Source organism: Tachypleus tridentatus, chromosome 13, assembly GCF_004210375.1.
Source record: "Tachypleus tridentatus isolate NWPU-2018 chromosome 13, ASM421037v1, whole genome shotgun sequence".
In the NCBI taxonomy this organism is placed as follows: Eukaryota; Metazoa; Arthropoda; class Merostomata; order Xiphosura; family Limulidae; genus Tachypleus; species Tachypleus tridentatus.
Genome location: NC_134837.1, coordinates 104,761,443 through 104,780,774, shown reverse-complemented (window position 1 = coordinate 104,780,774; position 19,332 = coordinate 104,761,443). Strand labels below are relative to the sequence as shown.

The 19,332-nt window shown below is 34.5% G+C and overlaps 1 protein-coding gene across 1 annotated transcript in view; it reads right to left on the bottom strand.

Annotated features, from left to right (window-relative positions):
- The window catches only part of LOC143236841 (uncharacterized), a 45,324-nt gene extending 28,777 nt beyond the window's left edge, over positions 1-16,547 (bottom strand). The window contains exon 1 of the mRNA XM_076475457.1: positions 16,008-16,547. Within this exon, the coding sequence (XP_076331572.1) occupies positions 16,008-16,089 (82 nt within the window). The 5' untranslated portion in view covers positions 16,090-16,547. The remainder of the gene's footprint in view (positions 1-16,007) is intronic.
- Between the last annotated feature and the right edge of the window lie 2,785 nt (positions 16,548-19,332).

Sequence of the window (19,332 nt, the reverse complement as noted above, 5' to 3'; positions counted from 1 at the left end):
TTGTACTACTGATACTGGTTAAATTGTTTAATAAATATATTTGATAAATTTTCATATTTTATTGGAAATATTATTTTGTGTTTTATTTAGTGTATAGATTTAAGATTGAACTAAAATCTTCTTAGCTGGCTAAAACTTGTAAAATATTATGGTTAAGGCGAAAGTATCATTGAGTATAGATGGCATTCAGGTGACGAATTAATACATTTTAATTATTAGAAAGACAAACGATTTATTGAATTAGCTGCGGATATGGCTTACTACATGTACAAATTAACAGTATTCATAAAACACGTTTACTGAAGTGACCCCGTCAGCTGTCGATACAAACGCGACGCAGTTGATCAGTTTGATCTGATAACTCGAGGGCTTGAAAACTGAGGAGGAAAAGAGAGACTGACGAAATTATATCTTATGGAGATACGATTCTACTAGATTACTCGCACAGTTTACCTTTCCTTATTTCTATAGAGCTTTCATGGAAGGAGTGAGGAGTGTGAACCCTCCCCCCGCTAGTACAGCGGTATGTCTACGGATTTACAATGCTAAAATCATGGGTTCGATTCCCCTCGGTGGGCTCAGCAGATAGCCCGATGTGGCTTTGCAGTAAGAAAACACGCACATCCTCAGTTCTGTGCCTGTGGATACTGTAAAATATGCATGTTAATAATTTGAAGGCTATCGTTCACTACACGTATACGTTTTACCAGGTATATTTCAGACAAAGGTAACTTTTTCTTACAAACTTGTATTCTTAAAAGAGAGCATCAAACACGTCAACAATCTCACACACAGCTCTTTATTTAAATCGACACCCTACAACCCTGAGAAGAATACGACTATATCGTACGTTAATAGTTCAAACTAATTTGACTTAATAAGATAATGGTTGATGCTACATATGGGTGGTGTGCTGCAAGATACAAAATACGAAATCAAACTCGTATGGTTACCGTTTAGATAGGCAGGACATAGGAAATTTTGAATCTATGAACTTATTTTGGGCAACACTATCACTCCGAGTGAAGGTCACGTGTACAATATTTATACCCAAAAGGGGAAAGACTTTCAAGATATCGTGTGTTTACCCACAACTTTTACAGATTGAACCAGGTCCCTATTCCTTCATTTAAAGCACTACACACCACATTATTCCTATTCCTTCATTTAAAGCACTACACACCACATTATCCCTATTCCTTCATTTAAAACACTACACACCACATTATCCCTATTCCTTTATTTAAAGCACTACACACCTCATTATCCCTATTCCTTTATTTAAAGCACTACACACCTCATTATCCCTATTCCTTTATTTAAAGCACTACACACCTCATTATCCCTATTCCTTTATTTAAAGCACTACACACCTCATTATCCCTATTCCTTTATTTAAAACACTACACACCACATTATCCCTATTCCTTTATTTAAAGCACTACACACCTCATTATCCCTATTCCTTTATTTAAAGCACTACACACCTCATTATCCCTATTCCTTCATTTAAAACACTACACACCACATTATCCCTATTCCTTTATTTAAAGCACTACACACCTCATTATCCCTATTCCTTTATTTAAAGCACTACACACCACAATATTTTATAATTTTATACATATTTGAACTTCATGTTTTTCGTCCGATGTTCCAGTGTTTCTTGTTATCGAGTTTAACAAGGATTGACCCCTCCCATTCTGCACCAAAAACGCAAACGATCTTTAGCGTATGGACTTTAGAGTTACAGAAATTACATAGTGACTAAAAATAGAAATGGGTTTCCTAATACAATATGTCTTATGTCTCTTTAAGCAAGTTCGGTTCGAAAGACGCTATTAATATTATGATAGTGTTTGTTTGTTTCTTCTCTTTTTTAAAGAGTTTCTTATGAAGCAGTTTTCTGAAAATCTTGAGGTCCATTATTATTTGTGTGTTTATTTAATACTTTCCTACCTTCTTTCGTTATTTAAAAGCGAGACACAAGTATTTGGCTGCTGTTCATAACCCACATACAGGTCGTTCAACAGTTTGACAAAGAGAAGTGGGGAGGTAAGTGGAATGCGCAGTTTAAGCGAGTTATGAACAAGTACGTCAGAAGTTCTCTGGACGCTGTCAAGGTTACCATCAAACCCCTAGTGAGATACGTTGGAGTTGTTTTATATTCTTTTTTTAATATCTATGTAAACTAGTCTCTCCTTTAAAAAAAATATGTTGGGAGATCTGTGGTATACCAACATCTATCAAACATATCTATCAAAAACTGTAAATTATACGACCCATCTCAGTGGCGGTAAAAAAGAAAGAAAGAAAATGAAACAAACAGGTACAAAATTAAAACCTAAATGTGAAAAATAAATAAATTATAATAAAGGATAAACAAAGTAGTATGGTTTAATAACGCAATGAACAGTAAGTGGAAGCCATTGGTTACAAAACTGTATTAATATCGTGTGTGTTTTCTTATAACAAAGCCACATCGAGCTGAGTCCACCGAGAGGAATCGAATTCCTGATTTTAGCGTTGTAACTCCGTAGGCTTACCTCTATACCGGCGGGGGACTTGTTATTACATATATCTCCACTATTTAACATAAGTAATACGACGAGAGACATATTGCTTGTTTTCCGCAGTTTTTTTAGCACGTGCTACATCCATTAATTCTAAAATGTATACACATTACGGCCTGTTATGCGTAGGAAAATCACTTTTTGTGGAAGTTTTCAAGATAGCATAATTAATCAGATCACTGACGTTTTAACATATATATTTAAAAAACACTACATTCGTTAAAATACACAAATCAAACTGCTGTTGTAAACGTACTCAAGTTAAATCCAAGTTGTATTGTTAATCAATATACATAAACTTAACGGACTATGTGTATATTGTTCGTTGAACATGTTTATTCGTATGTTATTAACAATTTAATATTCAGTTAGACAAAACTTTTATAGCATAAACTGTTTATTCATTAATTACATCAAACATTCTAAACATGACTTTTACAAAACAACATAGTTAATATTACACTGTAGGAATACTATCTCTTTAGTTGCTATTTGTTTCTCTAATTTTCTTAGTTAACATGTGTGACTTGTGAGATCATCCTTACTACTAACTTCTAGCATAGAAAATAGAACTTCTTTCTCAACTATTCTTTCAATTCTGGAGTTGCTATTTATTTTAACAGCGACAGCGTTTATATTTTGGTGTTAAACAAGAAATATCTTGGTATAAGTTAGTTCTGTTCATTCATTCTCAGTATGATAGTCAATTTATAAAACACGATGCTCTAGAAATTTTGTCAATAATAAACCACTCAGGAAAAGATCAGAGTTATGGATTTTCTAAATACTAGCCCCGTCGTGGAAGGGTTAAACATATTACTTGTATTCCTTAGAGTATAGTATAAAAGGATGGAACTTTATATGATAATAGCCCCATAGTGAATCAGAGCACGTGTTTACAGTTTCTTCTACCACTCTAACTTCTGCTGTATAAAGCGCATAATCCCAGGAAATCAATCTCGGGCGAATTCTTGAGTGGGTTTAAAATACGAAAAAAGAAAGGTACTAGGATAGGCTTATCTAGCAATAACCACATGTTCTACTCAGAGTAATCTACCCGGATAAACAGTCTTAATCTAACTGAAACACACTAGATTCGTAGATATTTGTATAATCATTTTCCGTTGTTTCTAATTAGATATAGGACCCATGACGATAAAAAATCAAACCAGCCTTCAGTTTAAGCAGGTATGCAATGTGTTTATACACTTTAAAGTGATAGTATATGGTTGATGGGGGGTGAATTTCTGAAACGTTTTGTCCCAATTCTCGACATAGGCGAATGTAATACCACTTCCCGCGTTATTTTAAAAAATGTTTTATAATTCAACGGCATAGTAAACATTGCAAACGTTACGCTGTAGTACTATGTTTAATATTATAGCTTGGTACAAACACATATGCTGGTATAGCACGGTTATGACTGTATCTTTAGAAATATTAATTGTTATACAGCTTTATCAAACCTAGATAAAAAAAAGACAATGGAAGCAACAGAAAAAACTTATTTGAAGAGAGAAGACAGAGGAAAACATACAAACAGAAAAAACAGTCAAAATGTATTTTGGAAAACAGTATCAATAACAACTAAGCCAAGCCAGTTGTTGAAACCATGTAAACTAACTGATTTAATAATGTATTCTCAAGACTGCTGGTATGGGTATTAGCACCTTAATTAAAATAAGCACACAACAACGTTTCGACCTTCTTAGGTCATCTTTAATACAGTACGCAAGTTTAAAAACGTTTAATTACAACATACATTTATATATTTATAGGTCAAGACATAGTTTTTGCCATATTTCAGTGATAAACAAATTAATTATTGTTTTTCTTTATCAACTTTCCTAAAGTATTGAGGTCAAGGTTTTAATACTCGGAATTGCGCATTTTCATTCTGGGCCAGCAACCTTTTTCTAGAGGGAGCCACAAGTACGACACTTTTTGCTTGTTATCCCCAGAAAAGAATCATCACAAGTGCAGTGAAGGAAAAAGTATTTGCACATGCGTGAAACCGTAACGAGAAGACAAGGGTGAACGTACGCCTCAGTCGACTTTAGTGGGCGACGATAGAAGCGTGTCGCGCTCAAGGTTAAAAACAATACGGCGAAGTTCTCGAGCTTGCCAAGCTAACGGTACGTTGAAGGCCACATCTGCGCACTTTATTTTTTTCTGTGTTTTCAAATATCCAGACTGTCGTGTGTGTATATACTTTCGTTCAGTAATCATTCTTTTCCTCACAATAATTCCAGTAAATAATTTGCTTTTACAACACACGCCTAAAAAGTTTCGTTTGGTCATGCTGTTCAAAATATACGAAGGAATAAAAAATTTCAACTGTAGTGCCTTCATTTCACTGAGACGTTATAATTTTCACTACTTTGCGTATGACTGTTTTTCAATATGTGCATCCAATGTATCGAAAATGTTGGAAGCTCGTGCTCAACTGTTTTATCAGATGTACACTTTCTTCTGTTAAAACTGGTGTAACAAAAGTAGCTGCCATCATAAATTTTTATTTTCGAACTTTCTACTAAATATGAAAATGTAAAATGCATGTCACATGTTTAAGAACCATCTATAACGAAGATTAACCAAATATGAGATCCACATGATTATCTTATCACGTGCATTAAGAGGAGCTTTACGTAATAATGAAAATGTTTCATTCTAAAAATGGTGGCACATGTTCTACGCTTTCCTCGAGACTGACCGAATTACGTCAACGAACTAGTACTAGACATCCTAGTTCCCTCATTTCACTCTCTTCTCATGATACATTGAGCACGCAGAGACAAAATAGGACAAGTTAAAATGTCAAGTGCTTCACTATTCGTATTGATCGACAAGGAAAGACAAGTTGCCGCGAAGACAGTTGCTATAGTTGGTCGTGTTATGGGTTTATATGTGCATCGCAGAATTCTTTTAAACTATCTTCTCACATTAAGGCACTAAACGACGACTGTAAGAAGATTCAAGCAAAAGTAATGTTATTGATTAGTATTCCAACTGTAATTAAATTATTGGGAAGTGTGGGACAATAACCCACAGGATTAAAATACTTCATGTAAGAGATCCGGAAGATCCGGTACAGAAATTCTCATGGATTTCATTTCTAAATATTGCCGAAAAATGTAAAGAACAGCTTTGACTCTTGATATTTTGGATACTTTACAGTGGCTGCTTAAACTGGAAAAACACAAGCAATTGAGGGTATACATTATTCTAATACAACAAGCTATTTATCCCCCCCTTCCTCGCTGACCCTGGCAAACATAAGACCTTATAACGCTAAAAATCAGATTTTGATACCTGCTGTAGTGGTGTTCAGATAGTCAAACGTGTGGATACAGAAATAACAGTAATGTTTGCAGCAATGTTTCGGTAAAATGGACAGGTGGTTAGGGCGCTTGACCTGTAGTCTGAGAGTCGTGGATTCTAATCCCCATCACACCAAATATGCTCGCCCTTTCAGCCGTAGGGGCGTTATAAATTTCGGTCAATCCAACTATTCGTTGGTAAAATAGTAGCCCAAGAGTTGGCAGTGGGTAGTGATGACTAGCTGCCTTCTTATCCTGATAAGGAAGGGACGGTTAGCACATTTAGCCCTCGTGTAGCTTTGCGCAAAATTAAAAAAACAAACATTTTATTAAATCGCATTCCATTAAGTTCATGATTTGTTGGAGTAGATGCATATCTAAATTATGATGAGTCTCGAGTCATTAGAAAAAAGAAAGTGTCTTTCACTAAATTTCACAACCTATGTCAATTTTCGTAGGCAAATTGACACTTGCAGTTTTTGTTTTTCAGGTACACGTTTATACATTAGTACAAAAACAAGTAGGTCTTGAGTATTTGTGGTGGCCGATTCATTATACTCTACACCAAAACTGACATCAAGTATAGAGAAATTTCCTAAAGAATATCATTTTGTGTTCCACAAAATGCGTTACACACAGTGTTATGTGCACGTGTACACATTTGGCTGTTGATATTTGTCAAGCGATCATTTCCGTAACAAGTTGCTACGTTTTACTAAGAACTTCAAATAAAAATTACCTCAACTGTAAATTATTACTAAATCATGTTAAAATCTCATATAGTAAATCTCTACACTAAATTCATTAAATGCTACTGTTAGTTACTGCATAGTATGTACTTTATACACTTGTGTCTGCTTGATTTTGTTTTGTTATAGTCCTTCACATTTTTTTTACAATACGAGTTCAAATCTTAACGTGTATCTCGTGTGTGTGTGGGCATCATCTGTAGATTTGAAAGTTTGTATTAAAAAAAGAAACATTCAAAACAGGAATCTATATTCCTATTTTAAACATTTTCATATTGGAGCTTCCAAATAGAACAGTTTATATGTCACACAGACACGCACAAACAACTACCGTGTTTCTCCGATAATAAGACCTACCCATAAAATAAGACCTAGTGTGATTTTTGGGGATAGTTTTAATATAAGCCCTACCCTTAAAATAAGCCCTAGTTAAGAGTGGCAGGAAGAGGAACGAAATAAAAAAAAATAATTTATTAATTAGTTTAATAGTTAGTTAATTAGTTTGTTTAAGTATTAATCAGTTAGTTTAATAGTTTAATAATAGTTTATTTTAAATGGTTAGTTTAATAGTTTTACTTTGTAACTTCATTTTTTTAATATATCAAAATAAGACATCCCCCGAAAATAAGCCCTAGTGTCATATTTTGGGGTGAAAATTAATATAAGCTTCGTCTTATTTTCGGAGAAACACGGTAGCACGGTTACCAACAGTTAATCTGTTATTAGCCCCCCAATGGCTCAGCGGAAAATGAGGGCTTTTAACGACAAAAATTAGGTTTCAACATGTGCTGTAGGCAGAGTACAGATAGCTCATTGTGTGCTTTACAACAAAAAATAACTAAATCCCGTACAAGTGTGCCATGTACGAGACATCCCCGCTATTTGTCAGGAAGTCACAAGTAGTGAGTCAGTTTCCATCTAAACTCAGACCAGGAAGTTTACTTAAACGCGTCGCCGAGATGCCCTTCAGCTACAATAAATTTCTCTATTAAAAGTTAAATTACTGTTTATCTGGAATTACCCACGCTCTACAGGATTTAAGAGAAGTGACATGATACAGTCTTAAGGGAGTTTTTATTTAGACAGTATATCAAAAACAACAACTTAAACGTACATTCGCGTTTATTTTCTATAGATATGATTAGTGGTACTTCAAACAGAATGCTGCTTGTAACATTATTTTTCGTTAAGTAAGTACGATACTTTTAGTGAGAAGTGAACGTTGATTTCACAATTTAAATTCACTAGTGCGTAACACTAATTTGCCTGGATACAATGTAATACAGTTAGTTGGTTGAAGTCTTTAACAAAATGTTATAATTAATTTCTAATCACTTTTCAACTGAAGCAGTTTTATCCCACTAAGAAATTCAAAGATATAGTTGTGAAATAAAGTGAAGTAATTACAATAAAAATGGAAGTCCCTCATTATTTTACCGGTGGTCATCTTACCTTTACTAAAGACCAATAAGTCTTGTATTTTCGTCTTGGACGATGTGTATTGAATTTAAACGTTCGTGTTTCTTGATCTGATTGCATATCGAAAAATAATTCAAATCTTTAATTTATATAATCTGTGCTTTCTATTTTTACAGAACTGTGGGAAGTATATACACTTCTGCAGAGAACAAATTTTGGTTAAAATTATCAGTTTAACAATATATAATTACTGGAGGGGGAAGAGCATAGCTTTTTCATAAAGCTTTTTAATTTTTACTTTATCTACTTTTAAAATTCTGTTAATTACATTCAACCCGATATCTAATGCTTGTTGTAATAATGTATAATCTTTCCCTGTAATGTGTTATTTTAAGTTATGTGTAATATATTTGCAGAAAGTCATTACTGACAAATACCAGAGAGATGTAAAGAAGTTTAAGTTACAGCAACTGATGTTGTGTTTGTGATTCTAAGTCTCTCAGATGGCTGAAAGTACGAGCAAACAAGCCGAAAAAGAGTAGCAAACAGGCGGTGTCATTGACTCAAGAGTTTTATCGATCTCGCACTTTAAGGAAAGGCATGTGGAGAGGAAACTGTATATATAACCCGCTAAATTTGGCTCGCGATCGATATGGCGGTGAAGGCCGCGAACCGGAAGTCGAAAAAAAATATTAAAATAATAACAAAGCAGTCTTCCTTTCACTCATTAACAAACTAAATAATTGTCGATAAAATATATTATTACCATGCGCTATGAATATATTGATTTTTAGTTAAACAAGTATAAATAAAACATTTTAAACATTAAAACAGCGATAAGAAAGTGATCATTCAAATACACATTATATCCATTACAAAATTTCAAGGAACATGAAGGCGAGGGTGAATGGCTAAACGTTATTACGACAGTCTATAATAGATCAAACATTTGCCCTACACACGTACAGTCACACGTGTTTGTTAAAGCACGTAACAATGTGAGTTTAGCAACAGATGTGTGACATGTGTACACAATTGCGTGCGTTTCTTATCTTTTGGTTAACAAGAAAACACTGACTAAGTCAGTTTCTAGGATATAAGGTGATGAAATATTGTTACACCTTTATAACGTTGAGGTCTAGAAACGCAAACTCGGTAGTAGTAGTTAGAAGTGCATGTGCATAACTGGGCTTAGTTTATGACGTACTGAGTTCCAATGAAAACATAGTTGGTTTGAATTTATGAGTTTTCATCTTTTTCTTATTTACGCTCGAATGAACCGAGAATGGACTTCATGACTTGTTAGTAACCTTAAAACTGTACTCGTCCTGGAGAAGGGGTTGTTTGAGAAAATGTTTCAAGAACTATGATATTAAATATGATTTATCATTTCAATAAAATAACCTTCATAACATTGAGGGTAGGGGTATGCAAATTTATATTAAGGTAGGCAGTCTCGGGTTACTAAAGGATAGGTAAGACAGTTCAAGATTGCTACGTGACTTGTGAAAGGTAAGACAGTGTAGTCGTTCTCTAAATATTAACGAACCTGTGGAGTGGAATATGGGTAGTAAAAGGAAATAAAACAAAAACTAACATGAATTGCAAAACTAAGGAAATCCAATACAAATTTAAGCCTTTGCCTTTTTCAGATCCCAAATATCAGTATTTAAGAGTTCTTTCGCCACTTGCTTCCAGAAAAATAGGGCATTGTAATTGTGTTAATTATGCGCGTTACTCTTCGGCATTTTATAATGAAATTAATGCTTCAATAATTCATTCACAAATTTTACACGACCACGTAAGCATGTGAAATGAATATAGAAAAATTCAAATAGTCCATAAAACATTTGTGAATGTTCTACTAATAACCCGCACACTTAAACTTTTAAGAGAAATATAAAATATTCAGATTTTTGTTATCTGAATATTCTATATATGATCACGTGTTTTGATATTTATAGTCGACATAGCACATACAAAAAAAACCCCAAAAAACTGTAGGTTTGTGCTTAACTACAAACAAAACAAAAAAACAGTCACAATCCCCCAAGTTGTGTATATTTTGCAAACCTTTTATATAAAACATGATTTCCAAGTAACAGCTATAACAACGTTTATAGGACTGCGTTAGAAACTAATAATATCAGTAAATAAAGACAGGAATACTAAAAAAATTCACCTTTTTATTTAAAGGCTTATCCTAAGTCAGAATGACTTGTGACAGAATTTTACCTGGGTTAGTTAATGTTTTCATATATACTGAAAATGCAAAAATAGCGATTCTATTAAGGAGGGAAGGTCCAACAATATGTAATTTGAAAAAATGTTTTAAAAATGTTTTACTTATGATGATTTTGTAACTTACCTTGAAAAATATTGTTAGCGCACACCCTGATTAGAATTAGAATTCAGTTGTAGTATGATTTTTAACAGGGATATTTTATGAAAATAATACGTGCATCTGTTTTCTAACATCACACTAGCTGTCAAAGAAAAACATAAAACTGATAAACAAATAAAACCTTTCGTTACTCGTAAAGGAAATATATATTTGCGCACGCGCGTGATTATGTATACACAGTAATAAGCAAAGTATGTCAGTTGTTTCCGTGATGACGAGAAAACCCACTTGTAGAGAAAAATATATATTTAAAACGGCTAGAAAAGGTGGAGCAGGCACTAATAGAGGAGCGAACAACGTTTCGACCTTCTTCGGTCATCGTCAACTCGAAACGTTGTTCGCTCCTCTATTAGTGCCTGCTCCACCTTTTCCAGCCGTTTTAAATATATAATGTCAGTCGTTTGAAATATTTCTTTCACAAGACTCGAAATACTTTTTATTTCCAGATGAAATGAAGTTGGGTAGCTTGCTTACAGGAAATACATTTTAGAAGTACTTCAGAACAGGAACTACTCCTAAAATGTATGCGCACATTAACTTCATGCAAGGTATGACAATATAAGCACTATGCTTCAAATGCGGTTACTCAATTTCAACTCTACATGAAACAGTTCTACATTGAAATTGTCCAGTTTTTCCAGAGCCTATTCACTTGGAGAAAATATAAATGTATCACAAACCAAATGGGTGGTGGTTGGGAGTTATGCTACTTAATTTAGATAAGTGGGCTACCACTTAGTTCCTTCTTACTATAATGGGGCCTGGAATGCTACCTTGAGGAGGTACTAACCTTCAATGGTAGTACCTTATTTTTTGTATACTTGTTTTTTTTTTTATTTTGGAGAACAGTCACCTTCCCACAACTTTCTGCAGGCAGTGAAGGGTGATATAGATGTGGGACGTCGTAGGCTTGAGCATCCACATCTCATTCTCCTAATTTCTATATCTTAATTTTAATTTATATTGTTATTCCTTTATTTTATTATTTGAGACTGGCGAATGGAGGCTAAAACTGATAGACGGTGTATCCCCACAGCAATGTGGGTCCTACTTTTTCAGTAACCTCCATAAACTAGGATACATTTTATATCCCACATTATAGCTTGTAACCTGCGATCCTTTTATTTAATGCAGCGATTTTAATGTTTTTTTTTTTAATTTTATTTTTGTTTCGGCATGTTTTGGTTATAATAAACTAATAACTAGTCAGAGGTTTGGACTTGTTATTTTTAAAGCAGTCCTTACTTATTTTGTTTTAGTTTACTTAATTCTATCAGTATTAAGTTTTTTTCTGAAAGATATATATGTATGTGTTGTTTTTGAACTAAAATAAATAACATATGATAAAATAATATACTAGCATCGATAATGTAATTTATTTACACAAAAACAGTAGCGATTCTATTTCGGAGAGATGCAAACTGAGCAAGACCCCACCTTATAGTGTTGTGTGGCTGATGCTCTTACAATCTCGCTAGGAGTCGCAGGTTTCAAACCCAAATAGACATGTTTCTCACCCGAATTATAAATATGTTAATCGGATCCACTACACGAACTGATAGGCACAGGTACTTTCATAATAAATTAATAAGTAGGTTTATAAATTAACGAAACATTAAGAAGTCGATCAAACTGATATTTACAGTATCTTTCAAAACTGATGTTTATTGCACATAAAGTAAGTTAGTAACACAGTTTTTTAACGCTGAAACATACATAACGGTAACAGAGTGTGATCACCGACTGGAGATACTATAAAAAAACAAACAAAAAACCTTTAGATATTTTGAGCCCGAAAAACTATCACCCACGAACACGAGAAATCTTTAACCGACTATCTTGGTAATTAACCAGTCTTTGTGAATTATAATTAGGCAATTTAAATAATAATAAATAAACAATCGGTGTTAAATATAAATAAATGATATCGTTTTACTAATCCCTGCATTAGAAACTGGTTTTAAAATAATACTAATAATCGAAATTCACCTTACCTAATCTAATTCACACAATAATAATCGTTGTCCATCAAAACTGCTAGTTTAAGTAGCGCCAATATCACTACTATGTCTATTGAATGCAATTTGGCCTGATGAACCCGTGTATTGTACGAAAGGCCTTGTCAGTACCTTTTCATATTCGTGATGACGAGAAACCCACTTGAAACAAAAATGTATTCTCAAGACGTCTGGTAAAGGTATTAAGAGTTTAATTAAAATAAAGTACAGAACAACGTTTTGACCTTCTTAGGTCATCTTCAGGTTGTCAACCTGAAAATATCATGAGTATTGAATATTGCAGACGTGGTGTGGTTACCATAATATTTTCAATAATATAAACAACGTTTATATCGCACGCATTTATTTTGCATCACAGGTTTATGAGAATGTTTGCTATTTTTAGCTTTCAACAAAGCTGGTTATTCATTTGTTCCAATCATAATCGTTTTACAATAACACAATATCCTAAAACTGCTAACGTATCGTGACTTAAGTTCACTAGCTTAACGCTGGAACCTGCTTTTATGCGACACAGTTTTAGTTTATACGACAGCAGTTCTATTCGTGGGATGGCTTATATTTTGTAATATCAATTATGTCAAGTAATTATTATACAAGTTACCAGAATTATATGAAACTGCGTATCAACTGTTTGGTATCTACAAAGCAATGCAGATTGTTGCCTCAAAAATAAAAAAAAAATCGCTACAACTACGTGATAAACGAGCATGAACGACATTACCTAGTTAATGTATAAGTGATCATATCCGATAAAAGCGAAGTCTCTCTGTTAAAAATGTGTATATCATGTCGGTTGTTAAAAGAATTGACGCGTGCCTTGCTCCTTTGTTATGGCACGCATCCCGTATGGTGGAACAAGGAGACACGGGGGAAAAACCAACATGTGGCCTTGAACCACTGAGCTAATGACCGGGAAAGAGAGATCCCACAACAGAAGGTAATATATCAGTATACTACATAATACTTCGATAACTTTTGCTCATCCATGGAAAAATATCTTTTATATATATGGAACTTCAAATATCGATTACATTATTTAAGTTTATTTGTTACACCGTCCATATGGCTAGCTATAACCACTTGCAATATTTGGAAAATTTTATCCGCGCATGAAAAGAAAACCATTTTGTAATAAAATACACCAGCAAACTGTTAAAATACACCAACAAACTGTTAAAATACACCAACAAACTGTTAAAATACACCAGCAAACTGTTAAAATACACCAACAAACTGTTTAATTTCTAACTAAAATACATTCAGAGAAGCAAACAAAACACGTGATGAAAACCAATACATAATAATCAAGTAAAAACAGCATCAACATTTGGAAATAAATATGAACCATACATAAATGTTTATACATCTTGAGAAAGGCGTATTTATACTTTTAATAGATAACGTAAATTTCAAGAAATTCTTTGCTCTCTTGTTGTTTTGCATAAATGTATTCCATTTGTTTGGTGAAGTTAATTACAGTTTAAATACGTCATGTCTCATATAGACTTTTTTTTCTGGTGGTATAGCAATTTCATATAGGCTTATTTACTGATGATGTGTCAGTGTTGTGTAAGCCTCTTTGTTCATGATAATAACAACAGCAGAACTTGACCATACAGATAAAAATACAATTTATACGTGATTGCATATTATCACCTACAACCTGAACCCAACAAACACTTTAGAGAAAAATTCTTTTGCAATCATAACCAAATAAAATCACTTCTTTCACTTGGAAGACAATGTTGGGAGAATTCGCGTTACATTTTTTTAAAGTTAAACACAAACTAGGATATTTCCATCGTACATATTTACAAATACAAATTATTTAATACGCGAAACATTTTTAGCAACAAATATAATGGTGATACTGACAACTTTACTAATAATATTTTAAAATTAATACCGCACAGTAACGCTTTTATAACCACAATAGCCCTATAATGTGAATGTAATTAGAAAGTATAATTTCGTTTAAAAGGGTTTTACACGCTACAGGCTATCTAATAATCAGTAATTTCAATCTTTTCTTCTCTGTGTATTTAGGCTTACCAAATACATCTCCGGTAGTGACTACCAGAGCAATTCAAAATATTAATTCTTATTCAACAATATATACATAAAAACAGTAAGATGAGGCATTGCTGTCAACTTGTTGAGAATGTACAAACCAGGCAGTTCCTCCCGTTTCCTGCATTTTCATTCATCGTTTAGTACACATCACTTGTACTAACGACGAAATACCAGTTTTATCAAGTGTTTTGTATCAAACCAAGAAAACGACGGACTACACGGATCGCCAAGAGGAGCGCGTCGGTGTTTTTTGTATTTTGTTAAAGAAACCGGAACGTCAAATTGCTGCAACAGACTGCCAAACGCAACACCGAAATGGTATCAGATATAAACAAAACGATTCGTGGAATGTGTGAAAAAAGCTATAATCTTTGATCTTTAGTATAACTGATAATTAAATATAATTAGTTATACGTGTAAAGTTAATCTTATATTTCGAAACTAATAACCAGTCTCTATAAAACGTGTTCGTTACGATTCGTTTGATAGACATTGTAAAGGTTACGTGCTACAAACTTTAAATTTCTCAAACGCTGTGATTTATGTTTCTTTAGAGTAACCAAGTAATAATTTAACACATTCAGTGAAATAATTATTTTATCAATCGTAAGTACTATAATACATATTCTAATTGGCTAATTAATTGGATGCGTAAATAAGCACATCGTACAAGTATCCTCTAACTTCAAATTCTATTTCAATTTTTAATTACGCCTAACCGCTAACTCGCTATGTTTGCTTTAATATTAAAATGTTTCATAAGTGTTATTAATTATAGCTTGCTCGTTCAGCTAAACATGAAGGCAGCGAAACATAAGTAAATAAAAATCACGCTCTCAATAACAGCAACACATGTATTTTACTTTTAAAAGATTGTGTTCTCCAACACGTTGGAAGTATTGTCCAGAAGAACTGACGCACTAATGGTCATTGTCATCAAACAGAGTAAGAAAAACAATTAATAAATATACACCACACTGTTGACACTTGATAAACTAATAAATATACACCATACTGTTAACACTTGATAAACTAACAAATATACACCATACTGTTGACACTTGATAAACTAACAAATATACACCATACTGTTGACACTTGATAAACTAACAAATATACACCATACTGTTGACACTTGATAAACTATACACCATACTGTTAACACTAAAACTAACAAATATACACCATACTGTTGACACTTGATAAACTAACAAATATACACCATACTGTTGATACTTGATAAACTAACAACATATATACACCATACTGTTGATACTTGATAAACTAACAAATATACACCATACTGTTGATACTTGATAAACTAACAACATATATACACCATACTGTTGATACTTGATAAACTAACAACATATATACACCATACTGTTGAAACTTGATAAACTAACAACGAGGAAAATTATCTGGCATTAAAATATAAACATGCTTACGGTATCGTTTCAGGATGGACTTTTTGAAGGTTCCGTGATGCTTGGGCTTGGAATAATCTTCCGGTGTCATGTCTTCCAGCATGTTGTACGTTTGTTTGTTGTTTTGTTTTTTCACTGAATAAAGTCGAACTTTACTTGAGCTATGTACTTTTACATGCAATTACAACGTTCTCTCACAATCAAACCAGGTGACTGGTCAAAAATCCTCACAATATTTATTATATATATATCTATGCAATGACATTGTTCTGGGTAGCTTAGTTAATCCAGATATAATACGACAACGAAAGTTGCTATGTATACGCTTTCCCAGTTGGAGCAGTACTCTGGAACAGCGTACTTACTCTAGCTTTTCGGAAATGAGAACGTTAAGTGAAAGCTGTAACCTGAATATTCGTTGATAAATTGTAGACTTAGCAGGTCAATAAGCAAGGGGTAAAACCTGTATACGTCGCGTACAGCATTGGAAGCACCGTGCTTTCCTTTGATGTGCGAACGAACGCTAAATGCACGAGTTTTTGTCGAATCTTCCGTTCGCTCTCTTCACACGCCCTCTATCGGTTCCGATACGAAACTACTTCCTTTTTCCTGCTCAGAGGCGTGTTGTGCCGTAATACAAAGCTGACCTCATTGCTATTCGCTTTCACTCCCTGTCAAGTGACCTACTTCAGCAACGTAATGTATACCCTCCCAAAACCCTCACATTTATGTATAGGGTTTCAGGAAAGATAAAACTAATACTTTGAGTACTAAATAAACGTCATGACTAAAGTACACAATTGATGATACTTCTCTTTAGGTCGCTTAATACTGAACACATTTCAATCAAATTCATATTTCAAAAATAAATTACGTACAGCCCAGATAAAACGTTTTATAGTCTGTAAATGTTGAACAAAAGTAACTATATACTTACTTCTATAACTCGAATAACTTATGAAATACCTGAGTAGTTACTACATCCTAAGTTCGTAATGCACTTGAAACTGGAAAATTTTATTAGTCGTGGGCAAAGAGGTTTATAAAACGGCTCCAAGTTTATCAAGTACAAACTTTTAGCTCATACCTCCGTTACCTTTTGATCAATTTGAAATCTAATTGCAGTTTTCGAGTCTGAAAGTCAAAAACTTTCTGACTACGCCCAAGGTTTCATTAATTAGTTTATTTTAAACCTGCTTAAGTAATTTCAGTCTGAGATTAAGCTGGTGAAGATTCTGACGAGCAGGGGCGTAAATCCTGGGGGAATGGGTGGTATACATCCCCCCTTCATTTTAGGTGGGGGTATGTGCATACAATCATCCCCCCTACAGTTTGGTCTGTTGAATTGTTTTATTGCATCACAGGCCTACAAATTGTGTGTTTGTTCTTGTGATTCTCGTGTTCTTACCAATCGAATTACATAATTAGACCTAGATGTAGGCTTTTTTAGTAGCCGAAATGTACATCTTTAATATAGGTGTGCTTCTAAGCTTTTCGATCTAAGCGATAGTTCGTAAGTATCAGTCAGTAGGCCTAAGTATACATGCAAGTATCGTGGCAACAAGACTACTCTGTGATTGCATGTTTACAGCTTTCAGGTTCAGTAATCAGAGATTAACAATTTGCAAATTGAACAGTCCACATAAGTGGTTGCAAAATGCAAAATCATCCCCCCATCAGGTGTAAAAAATCTACGCCCCTGCTGACGAGTATTATTTGTTTTGTTTTTGAATTTCGCGCAAAGCTACTCGAGGGTTATTTGCGCTAGCCGTCCCTAATTTAGCAGTGTAACACTAGAGGGAAGGCAGCTAGTCATCACCACCCACCGCCAACTCTTGGCCTACTCTTTTACCAACGAATAGTGGGATTTACCGTCACATTATAATGCCCCCACTAATGAAAGGGCGAGCATTTTGGTACGACGGGGATTCGAATCCGCGACCCTCAGATTACGAGTCGAACGCCTTAACCCACCTGGCCATTCCGGGCCTCCTGGTGAGTAATAAAAATCGAATCGGGTATACTCGTGGTTTGTTCGTTTGTTTGGAATTAAGCACAAAGCTACACAATAAACTATCTGTGCACTGCCCACTAGGGGTATCGAAACCCGGTTTCTAGCGGTTGGAGTCCACAAGCATATTGCTGTGCCACTAGGGGGGCTCAAGCTTGGTATTGCTGGCGCATGAAACATATTCAATAAAAAGAAAAAAGTCTCAGTTTAATTTACTTCACTTATATGTACAACAATTTCAAATGCCGCGACTATTGAGGATTCCCCGTGCTTTGTTTGTTTTTGAGCGCAAAGATGCGCGAAGGGCTATATGTGCTCTACCGTCCGTTGCTAATGAAACGCGATTTTTAACATTATAATCAGTCCTTCAGGTTTACCGCTAAGTCGACATCAAACCTGGTTTGTCGTTTTGAAAAATCCAGTCTGAACTTATTTTTATTACTTTGATTCATTACTCTACACACTGAGTGTATTTTACTACAATATTAAACAAACTAAATTATTCAATGTTTAACAGTATTTTACGAATTTGTTTGTTTGTTTGTTTGGGAATTTCTCACAAAGCTACTCGAGGGCTATCTGTGCTAGCCGTCCCTAATTTAGTAGTGTAAGACTAGAGGGAAGGCAGCTAGTCATCACCACCCACCGCCAACTCTTGGGCTACTCTTTTACCAACGAATAGTGGGATTGACCGTCACATTATACACCCCCACGGCTGGGAGGGCGAGCATGTTTAGCGCGACGCGGGCGCGAACCCGAGATCCTCGGATTACGAGTCGCACGCCTTACGCGCTAGGCCATGCCGGGCCCCGTATTTTACGAAACAGGTTTTGTCTGTAGAATAAAAACGGCGTTTGTTTGCTTTTAGTTGGAACTTTTAAATCATGATAATTGGAAAAAAATATCAAAACGCAGTAAAATCCGTTTGTTTTATCTAATATTTTTTTTTTATTTCGCGCAAAGCTATTCGAGGGCTACCTGCGCTAGCCGTCACTAATTTAGCAGTGGGAAGGCAGCTAGTCATCACCACTCACCGCCGACTCCTGGGCTACTCTTTTACCAACGAATAGTGGGATTGACCGTAACTTATAACGCTCCCACGGGTGAAAGAGCAGGCATGTTTGACGCGAGCGGGATTTGAACCCGCAACCATCGGATTACGAGTCGAACGCCATAACACGCTTGGCTATGCCGGGCCACTTTAATAAATTACTATAGTTCATTTTATTATAGAAACACATACTCTGAAGTATAACTTTAGCATAAAGAATCAGAATGTTTTGACTTGGGTATGACCTACAGTCTAAAGACTGATATAGTTAAGTATTGTGTGAA